Raw genomic sequence first — 11571 nt, 5'->3', positions numbered from 1 at the left:
TGAACAGTGTATAGTGTGAACCCCAGAGAAAAGTGAACTGGGCAGCTCGCAGTGCGGTGATCTGCCGGTTTTAACGGCTGTGATGTCACACTTGTGTGTGCTTCTGGACTCGGCAGAAGAAGAAGATGGCGGCCTCCTCAGGTTTGTGTGCTTTCAGACTAACATCTACAGGGACACGAAGTGCGGGTGAAGCCGGGGCCGGAGCTGACATCTCAGCCAGCAAGAGTGCCCGTTTACCCACTAAACATGTTTACTAAATTGTTCCGATTTGTAATTTTGTTGTTGATGTCTCCTCTCGGTACAGCGGTGAGGTTCACGGGATCCGTCTATTTCATGGCGCTATCGTGTTGGCTAGCGTGCCATGAATAGCATGCCCGTGAGTTAGCTGAAATAGCCCAAGGTGTCAGAAATAGGCGTCAGTATAGCTAACGTTGACTTTATGCGTTACAAAGAAACCCCCAGTGTGTATAGTGCGATAGGGCAGTATAACTGGGTGTGCAAGTTTGCATTAATTTGAGGACTGTAAACAACCGCAGACGTTACCAGCTAGCTTAGCTAACTTGGCGACTAGAATATTCCAACACGGCGCGGTACCGAGTGTCGATCCCGCTACGTCCGGGTAGCTAGTCTCTTCATAGAAATAGCCTACTCTGTCTGTACCCGTCTTATGTGTGCTTTAATGTCCATTAAAATGCATTACTTAAACAATGACTAATGTAATATGCAGATTTTGATGGCTTCTCTGTGACACACAACATGACGGTGACGGAAATGTTTCAATGCAGGCACCAGTCCTCGCTGCCTTTATTAGCACTCCACTTGCTAACATTTTTGTCAATTTTTTTCTGGATTTCGACTTTGACTGTAGGGATGAATTCAGAAAATAATCTGGCGTCTTTACGTGAGGCAGATGTTTGTCATTGCAGGGTGGGGAGCGGAGGAACGCACCGTATTGATATAGCGTTACAGCTGCCGTAGTTGGCACGCGTAGTTTCAGCAAATAGTCGGAGCCCATGCCTGCGTTAGCGCTCAGCAGGAAGCGTGGTTCTAAAAACTTGCAAAAATAAACTAAATGAATCACAGAAAATCAAACATAATATCCATAAGTTTAATGTTATCACAAGGTCTAAATTATTTTCTTCTGCCTGAGTTTAGCCATACACCACAGGGATGTTGCAACAAAGTAGAGAAACAGGGAAGTAGTTTAATCATAATCGAAACTCCCTCAGGACGAGTTGGAGCGACCTGCTGCGGATTCATTTTTAACCTAACAAGGTTTAAGTTACCAGTGCCATAGATAACTTGAGCTGAAAGGAGGACCAAATCAAAACAACGTTTAGAGCCCTTGAATGTTTTCTCTCTCTCTCCTTTTCCTAAGATTTCAGGGTTAAGTGAATCTCAGATTTTACGTACACCTGATTCCTTATTCTGACGTAAACCAAATTTGTCACTTTTGTGTTTTGTCTTTGCAGTTTACTGTAGTAATAAACTCGTTAGTCCACCTGGATGTTACTTTTCAAAGTTTTGTAGGAAGAACAACATTGCACACTTATCAGTTACAATAGTGAGGACCCAAAGAGAAGAGGGCAAGGCTATGACAATAGCCTGATCATGATACATGATCTGCACAAACTGAAGTTGATCCAGATTATACTTGTTAATCTGTCTGTCTCAAGTAGGGTTGCAGTGGTCTCTAGTAAGCACATTTCTGCCAACATGACTGGATACACACTAGATCAACTAATTTCTGCAAGGTGTTATTTCCTCAAAATGTGTGCCCCTTTGGTTTTATACTTATATTGTACATTCCTTTGTTAGAACTCGACTGATGAAGGATTTTTGAGCCAGTGCCAATACAGATAGTTGCAAGTTTAAGAAGCCTGATACGAATGTATGGGGCAGTATTAGGGTTTTAAATAGATAACATTTACACTTTATATATTGATCCCTTTAAATTCTATTATTGAGGAGCTGTGATTTTACAGTTAAAAAAATAAACTTGTCAAAACATAACACTAACAGCAGCGGTAATAGTAAACTCAATAGACTGCACTACTAAACTACAATAGAGGTAGAGCAAAAAATATAATACATGTTAAGAAAAATGAGGCTCCGGTATATAAAAAGATAACCTATACATTAAAAGAAAAATCACAAGATTAACCTTAATGAAATCAAGTGAAGTCCTGTGTGGTGTGGACAAGGCTTTATTATGAACACTCCCCTTTACAGCTGAAACTCAACTCAAGATATTTTGAATGTCAGGTAATTTTTTAAGTCTTTCATTAAGCAACAATGCTGAACATCTGGTGGTTCCAGCTTCTCAAATGTGAGCATTTGTTGTTTTTCCTTTTGTCTTACAGTCAACAAATTATCTTTGAGTTGTAGTGGACTGTTGGTCAGACCAAAAAAGCTATTTCAAAAAATCTCTCCAGGGTTCAGGAAATTTTTGGTATTTTCTCACATTTTAGCTGGCCAAAAGATTAATCAGCAAGATGAGAAAATAATCAGCTGTTTAATTAGTATCTTGCGCATTGCTGCACTACAGTTTCCTGTTACTAAGCAGCTGGCGCACAGCTACCAGTAACACTTTGGTGAACTAAAACTTAACCAGTAATATTGGTCTCTTTACCAGTGTTGATAAAGGACTGAAATCTTGAGTACAGTAAATGTGTGTAAATGCCTTTTTAAGAAAATGGGAGGGCTCATGTACCACTGAAGAGCCAATACTTCATTGTGGTCGCTGGACATCAGATGTGAAATATTGATTTTTACAAAGAGATTTGTGATGTCTGAGTGTGATGAATGTTGTCTGAAATTGGAGGATGTGAAATGAACGCTTCAGTGACAAGGGGAAATTTGAATGTTTTCACTGTGTCTTATGCCTCAGTCATGTGGCTGTCTTAAAATGCTCCTCTCACTTCCCTTTCTGTGAATTTGTCTGCAAGATCATAATTATGAATAGCAGTAGTTTAACTTAAGTGCTGTCCCCTCAACCTCTACCATTCCTCCAGTCATAAGCTCTAAGTGGTTCATCATTTACACTGCCATGAGTGCCTGTCAGGCTGTGTGTTTAATGCCAACGTCTGGACCATCTTCCAAGAACATTTTCCCAGTAGATGAACACTGTGATTGACTAGTTTTGAATGATGTTATTATCAACTCAGCTGTTACGACATTGGTCATAAGATGACTGGATCATTTGTTTAAAAATCATCAGTGCAGGGCCCATGTGCTCCAAATCTCATGACTGTTTCCAAACGGCTGTCAAGAGTAGCATTGGATGCTGTCTCTTCAGTAAATGTCTTGTGAACAAGGTATCAAATTAGATGCAGTTTCACAGTAGGTAGATGAAGATGTGCTGTATGCTGTGGCCACGTGTGTATCACACTTCAATCCATGGAGTCATTTCTTGTATCAACTAGTCCTGTCCCGCGCATGCTCCGTGCTCTTCCTCGTTTGGATGCATTATTTTTCTATGATGTGAGAGACGAATGTGTTTCTGCATCATTTTTCACAAAAGGATGCAGAGTTGGAACACCAAAAGTCATATGCAATATTTGTCACAATATTGAGAAAAAAAAGTGCAGTTTTGCACAGTCTGCCCTTCTACCTCATTTCACTGCTTTGTTTACTGGGCATTGTAACTTGGAGTGTGTCAAAGAAAACTTTGAACTACTGGTTAGAGGCAACATTGCCTATACTTGAAACATAACATACATAATATAATTATGTATATATTACTGCAGATAATTTCTCTGATCAACTAATTGTTTGATGTCAATTGACTATATTGATTAATATGCCAGTTATTTTGTTGATTAATGTATTCATCTTTTTGTCTATAGAATGTTAAGTTACATTTTCAAGTTGCTTGTTTTGTTCAAATCCTCACATTTTAATTAGAACCATCAAAATTGTTAAACCAAAATAATTGCAGATTAATTTTTGTTTAAGCATTCTTTAATCATTCTCCCTCCACCACCGTTTATTTATAAAAACTTTTATCCATTATGGTGTGCCTTCATTCAGATTCTATATTTTGTATGCGGGGCTGACTCAAAATAAACTATAAACTCTTTTTCCATAAAGAGGGAACATACCAACCAGTTTTAATAGTTTCTGGACAACACTAGGTCTATGGAACAGAGGACCAATATACTGTGTTAGGCTTTGGCTACGCGGCCAGTACCTGTTAGTATGATCAGTTCATTGTTGGTTTTAGACTTTCCATGGAATTTGCTGACAGAAGAAAAATATAGAATATCACCAGCCCTATCTTTAAAATCAGTGTAATTCAATCAACTTTGAATCGGTGTAATTCAAAACTGGAAAAATGGGGTTGTTCTAAAACATTTGACCAATAGTGTATTAGGCTTTGGCTGCAGAGCGAGTTGTTGTTAGTACGATCGGTTCATTGTTGGTTTCAGTCTTTCCATGGAATTTGCTGATAGTAAGAAAGACATAGAATATCCCCAGACATATCGTTAAAATCGGTGTAATTCATATTCTGTTTTTTGTTATTTTAGGAGTTAAAGTTCCACGCAATTTTCGCTTGTTGGAGGAGCTTGAAGAGGGGCAAAAGGGCGAAGGTGATGGCACAGTCAGCTGGGGCCTCGAGGATGACGAAGACATGACTCTCACACGGTGGACAGGCATGATCATTGGACCAGCAAGAGTAAGCAGAGAGAACCCAGCATGTGCATTGTCCTTCCTGTACAGACATAGAATACTGTCTAATAGCTAATATAGATACTATAACGTATGTAAATGTCTTTTCTGTTTCTCTACTCGTTTGTTTTCCAGACCAATTATGAGAACAGGATATACAGTCTGAAAGTGGAATGTGGACCTAGATACCCAGAGACAGCCCCGACTGTTAGATTTGTAACAAAAATTAGCATGAATGGGATAAATAATTCCAACGGGACGGTAAGTGTCATCACAAAATCTGACATGGTTATGGATGAGTGTCAAGTTCAGAAATTGTTTTGCGTTGCAGTTTTTTGATGCTGAGATGTGATGCGTGCAATCACTCACTGTCAGCAGTCCTGTCACAATGACTGATAGTGTTTTTTTTTTCTTTTCTTTTGTCTTTGTCTCACAGGTGGATTCACGTAGCATACCAATATTAGCAAAATGGCAGAATTCTTATAGCATTAAAATTGTTCTTCAAGAGTTAAGGCGTCTAATGATGTCCAAAGAAAATATGAAGCTTCCACAACCACCAGAAGGACAAACCTACAGCACTTAATCGTTATGGATTGTGTCGACCCTCTGTCTTAAACCTTACTCTCTTAGAAATATTGTGTAAAATCATCAAGAGGCTCACTTCGCACATCAACAATATCGTCTGCAAGAGCAAGATTGGACTTTCTTATTACATAGCTCATTCAAAAGAAAAAATGTCCCTGCAGTTAAGCACTGAATAGATAGTTAAAAGACTACAAGACCACAGTTATCCGCCTTTAATAAAGTTACTTTGACAATGACTTTTATGTTCGACCTGTTCCAGCTTGAGTGGGCTTGAAGAAGGAAGCATGACACCACGCAGAGGCTGTACCAGAGTCCCAATAGTTTTATGTTCAAATGATTGATCACTGAAGCAAACAACAAGATGTGTGTACGAAGGCATGTTCTGTAACTAATACCTAGTCGAAGAGAAGCCACATTTTTGAGTTGTTAGTCAAATTTAGCAGGTTCATTGAAATATCATGCAGATTGCTGAATATTGAACTGTGGCTGTAGTCTAAAAGTAGTGTCACAAGGTAAGAAAGATTTTTTTTATAAATATATATATATATATCTGTATTTGACACGATACCAACATGTTTCTGTTCTGCAGCTCTTTGACATGTAACAGACGTTGAAGCCTGTTCTGTTCTGAAACCCTTGCATTTAACTTCTAGTGAAAATGGCAGGTGTATGAACTTGTGATTTTCTGAAATTAAAATCACTGTCTGCGACAAAAAAAAAAAAAAAACACGAATCCAGAGGTTGAACTTTATTTGATTCCCCAGCTGCACCTACAGTTGCCAGTTTTCCCACAAGAGGGCCTTAGCTGACAAGTCAACTACTGTTGCAACTGAACGCACAAGTCATGCATTACATTGTGAGTAAGCTCTCGCTGTCCCTGTTGGGCCATGTAATGGAAACCAGGTTAATGAAACGGCTGGGTGACGCCACACTGAAGATATTTGATATGTTACTTGTACTTATTAGAATAATCAAAACACCATTTATTTTACACTGCAGTTCTCATTTAGTGGCATATTTATTAGAGGAACAAGCCTGTTTCGGTCCGATTGATAGGCCATCCAGACCTTGTTACTTTGTGCACTAATTCTTGTTTTAGATTAGGAACACCACACAGTATTTGGTTGTAGATATCCAGTGTGGCAGTGAGAAGGAAGGGTACTGTTCCCTCTGAGAATGTGACCTTTTGTGGGTTTTCAGCTGTTAGATTATTCATAAAGTTTAATTATCCAAATGGGTATTTTAAGAGCGTTCTCTACAGATGGCGTAATCTTCTGTCTTCAGTACACTCAGTTTTGTTTATCTGTTTAAAATAATTGTGTATTGCTGAACATTAAGTTGCTGAAACATTCTTGAATTTTAATTTTAAAACCTTATTCACTGGGAGAATTGAGCAAGACCTCATTCTTTGTTCCAGTGATGGCCGGGATTTCTTGCAATTTCCATTCCCATTTTCCACTGGCACCACACTCACTGACTTATCATGGAGACATTAATATTTAATGCTTTAGTTACAATGTCCCATCAGTCAAATCATTCACTTGACAGATTGATCTAGTATTGTGAATACCTTTTATGATCGATGTTGAGTTTTGCTACAGGCCTTCTCTGCAAGCAAGTACATCTCTTGATAAATCTCTGTTCTCAAAAACATCCAAGGCTCCAAGATGGTGTGTGTGTGTGCGTGTGTGTGACATCTAAAAGTGATGAACTGTGGTGACTTCCGCATTCGACCTGTGTGACCTCTGGGCCATACATCTCCCTTGCCCTCGCAGCCGAGCCCTGCTCCAGGCAGCTTGTCCTGTCTCCAGTCTGGGATGTGCATAAGTCTGTTGGCCACATTGTGACCTGCACTGGAATGCTGTCACAGCAGCGTGGCAAAAGCTTGGCGCTGGTGATGATTCAAAAAATATCCCCCCTGAAAAAAACTGGCTTTTCCTTTACTGGGGTCACATACTGTATCTGCATATGTTATCTCAAGACATCTGATAAAGATACAGTAGAAAGAGCCACAAAGGGCATATTGTTGCAGTATGTTTGACTTTGTTAGGAAATAATTACAAATACATAAGCCCAAGTGATAAAGCAACATATACGCAGAAAGAAAGCATACTTTGTTTCTTGTAGGACATTTGCAGCATTTGCATATCAAACGTCACAGTTTTTAACTGATTTCTATTTTCAAGCCACATTTGCATAGGGTGAGCTTTGATGTGTATTTGGTTGCACTGTTGTCACTTCAACGTTTCTCGAGCCCAATGAATGCGGAGCTCTGTCCCATAGAGGGCGCTCCACACTCATGTATGTCCTTGGCACTGCTCTGTGAAGGGGCTTCTGTTTGGAGGACATGACTCGTCTGAAAAGGCAGTGCCGCTGTGATGCTTCCAGGCTCCATTTGCGCACGCTGTCATTATTCTTTAGAAAAGTGACGTGTTTCGCAGTTCGCTGTAGGGAACTACAGCCCGACAGTTTGTAGGCTACTGTGCAAAGCCCCCATTCTGGTGTCCCTGTGTGTCCTTATGGGACTATTGAGGTTGAACACATTGATAGAAAGCCAGTTTGTGCTATCAAGCCATTAGATTTAGGAAAGCAAGCAAGATTTGTTATTACACTTTGTATGCATGCATGTGTGTGTGTGTGTGTGGGTGTGAGATGAGTCAGTGTTTGTTGCGGAGGATGACCTCGCTCTTCCTCAGTCTGTGTGAGATGATGCGAGATTTGACTTTGCAGATGTGACAGTTAGTATATGGGCCTAGGTTCCATCAGCTATACTCTCCTTGCTTGTTGTTTTGTTTGTTTTTCCCCACTCCTCTTGGATGTCATGAATATGAAATCAGAACTGGCTTGTGCTGCAGCCAGTTCACTCAGCAGCACAGTCATCCCCAAATATAAAAGACACCGCCCCAGGTTACACAGGCTTATTCTTTTATTCCCCACATGTACTTCCAGAAAAGACTTCTCTCAACCTTTGCTCATCATGGCTACACTTTTCTGAGAATCTCATTTAAATGGAAGTAGGAAATCCTTACTTGACTATTTAACCTCCAGCCCCATCAGACTAATCTAAATTTCAAACTCAGGCACCTGCACAAAAGCACCAGCTGAAGCCGCACTGGAGGCTCACTGATCTTATTACACTTGTACCTCCCGTTCTATTTTGTTTTTTTATAAGGTGCCATCTGGGCTAAAATAAAGAGTTATATTGCTTTGGGTTGGAAGGGACTGAAGACAGAGAGCCGGAGAGAGCTGCTCAGTGATCTAAGATGGGAAGGAATGTGGTTCGGAGGACATACGTCTCGTCTGCTGGCAGACTGCTGGAACCAGGCCTCCGCTCCCAGAGCTCTCACCTTTTGCCCCGAGGGGCTAGAAGGTCACGTTTTGCGTCTGTTGGTACTGTAAAAAGCTTTGTCTCCTTTATGGCCACTGAGGAGAGAATGTGTCTGTCTTCCTGAGAAACTCAATTTGTTTCCATTCTCCAAGTCCTTGTCATAACTTGCATTTTGACTTTTAAAGAGAATAGGGCTCGTATGATGTGTGGCTTCAGATGAAAAATAATAAAACCAATTTTAGATTTTTAGTTATTTTGCCATCTACAAAAATGTCAAGGATGACGAAACAAAACCCAAAACTTATTTCCATCACTGTTCTCGCTGTGAAGATAATAGTCCAGCTGACAGGGTGACCTCAAACTATCCTCAAACCACCATGAAAAATACTGAATACCTGACTCATCATCCATAAAGTAATTTTAAAGTCCAAAGAAATAAATTATGAAAACTTGCAAACGAATTATATCTATGACAACAAGTGGAACTAGACTGTACAGATATTGTCTTATTCCAGATGAATTGTATTAGCCTATGTGATGACCCCTAAGTAAAAAGATATGTTAGTTTGATAGATATTATTAACAAAACTCTACTGATATTGACCTCAAAAATCCAAATCGGTCACGCTACTATGATCAGCTTACATTTCTCTTTCCTATAAGCCTCTTGTTTAAAAACTGTGGTAGTTTCAATATGCAAAGAAAACTTAATCCAGTTCCTGACACCACTGAATCTAAAGGAACAGGTTCCCATGTTGGTATTAAACCTCAGCAACACTAGCTTTATAGCAGGCGTGACATTTCCCGACCTCACGAAGGTGGTCTTTGAGATTCTCATGGATTCTTCTGTTGTTATATGTATTATTAGTTGCAGTCATATGGCTCCATCCATCATTGATAATCATCCGAGCATGTGCTCTCAAAGACCTGACCTTTCCTGAGAGATCTCGTTTGTTTTTAAGCCTGTATTAATCGATTTTCTTGCTCACTTGGCAGCAGTACAACATCCGTAAACAAAACATTGACATATCACCTTTATGAAGCTAATGAGGCAAAAATATTTCCAAACAGTTGTGTATTTACACAACCAGAGCAACATTAGCATAAATTTGGAGTTGTGATTTTGGCCGCCTTGTTTTTATAGATCTAATATTCCCCCGGTTTTATCTCTGGTTATGGTCTCTACCAACTCCTGAGGGAAATATCTTGCTCTTGAGATGCTCAATTATGTTCACCAGCTAGTCACTAACTCGGTCTGTCATTTGGGTCATTTGGTACAGGACACATGGTAAACAGCACATCATTTTTTTATTTTTATTTTTTTTGGTGAAAACAGTTGCATTCTACAGAAACAGAAAAGTCCTGGAACATGAAACCAAAACACTGAGCTAAAAGAGGCTAAAATGCCTTGTAGAGTTGAGGGTAATTACAGAGTTGGGCCTTTTATCTGTGTATCTGTCACTGTGAGTGACCATTTCACAGGACACATAGTCATTTAGCCCAATGTTGATAGAAAAATAACCAGAAGATTGACCAACTCAAAAACGAGATTTGGCCAGCAGCCCTAAACTAAATTTATCAATTAAAATATATATTTTTTCAACCTAAAACCCTGCTCACTTGTGTGGTTTTTAGATTAGAAAACATCCTAAAAATGCAGAGGATGAGACACTGCTTAGTGTTTTTTCATGTATTATTGAAAAAAGAAAATCAGTAACAATAACATTGTTCGCTTAAGCTGATTACCCACACAGACAGTTTTTTTGGGGGCTTGGAAAACAGTGTGTCTGACTGTTTAAGTGCTGTATTTACAGTGAGATAAATGAATGGCCTCCTCGTTCACTGTGAGAAAAGAGACAGATTGGAACCACATGTCTGTTGCACTGCTGACTCTCTGGGCTATTGACATGCACTTCACAGAGCCATCCACATTCGGATACGCTGCTGCAGCGAGCGCTTGGGGTCATTTTTATGCTCACTGATGTTGAGAGACTATAAGACTCGTAGAATGACAGTCTTGAGTTATAGGAAAGCTTTGATTTGAATCTGCTGTCAGCCATACAGTGTGATGTATGGATCAAGCTATCTGGAACATGAATTTAGGACCCAGCGTGTCGCTTGTAACTGCACAACCTCATCTTGGGTTAAAGTGACACAGAACAGGGCTTCTTACAAAATGTTGCAAAAAAAAAAAAAAAGCAGGGAGAAGAAAAAAAAAAAAAATCCCAACTCGTCTGTCTGTGTACTCACTGCATTCCGGGTTATTTATACAGAGTGAAAAAACTGTGTAGACTTCATGTCTCTACTTGGTGAGAACTATTAAATTACATGTGGATGTTTTTAATTACTTCACATAAATGTTGGAGCACAACACTTCTCCAGTGTTTGGAGGAGGGGGGGGGAGGGGGGCGTCCATAATGTCTCACATGTTAAGAGAAGCACTGGCTTGCACTTAATCATGGTGGTCCCTGTGTGATTCTGGCGTTGGAAATGTGGCTTTGTGAGAGAAAAGTGAGCATTCCTTCTGCTGGCGCAAGGGAGAGGAAATGGGTAATAAAACCAGGAAAAAAAAAAAGCCTCGGCGGCATGCTGGAGCCAGTGATTCTGGGATCCACTTAATTGCTCTTAAATGAAAAAGATTTTTGGCTTCCCATTTGCTGTGTTTAAAGAAAAGTCAAGTCAAATCCCACATGTATACCAGCCAAGCGGTGACTTCTCATCCAGCAGTATGAGCACTAATCCCTCTCTTTCAGTGGTGCCATCGGTAATATTAATATTAATATTGAGAAAGCTGCTGTTCACAGGCAGCAAACGCCAGAGGAGGCAGAAATTCAGCTCTTTTGCTTATTTACAGAGGCCATAGAAGTCACGGGGGAAAGAGAATATCAATACTAGTTTGTTGAATGTTTTATCTCTGGTTTTTTAGGCCTCTTCCTGACAAATATAACAAAAAAATAATGATAATCTTTGCTTTGAAATTATTAATG

The 11571-nt window shown here is 39.8% G+C and overlaps 1 protein-coding gene across 1 annotated transcript; it reads left to right on the top strand.

The window, feature by feature from the left end:
* On the top strand, positions 1-5492 carry ube2v2 (ubiquitin conjugating enzyme E2 V2). The gene is made up of 4 exons (XM_022758268.1): positions 1-141; positions 4530-4678; positions 4807-4932; positions 5108-5492. Exons 1-4 carry the CDS (start codon positions 126-128, stop codon positions 5252-5254), a joined length of 438 nt encoding a protein of 145 aa, XP_022613989.1. The 5' UTR covers positions 1-125; the 3' UTR covers positions 5255-5492.
* The last annotated feature ends 6079 nt before the right edge of the window (positions 5493-11571 follow it).

This window comes from Seriola dumerili, unplaced genomic scaffold, assembly GCF_002260705.1.
Source record: "Seriola dumerili isolate Sdu_G_001 unplaced genomic scaffold, Sdu_1.0 BDQW01000291.1, whole genome shotgun sequence".
NCBI lineage: Eukaryota > Metazoa > Chordata > Actinopteri > Carangiformes > Carangidae > Seriola > Seriola dumerili.
Note: the sequence above shows the minus strand (reverse complement) of the source record. Positions and strands in the feature narration are given on the sequence as shown.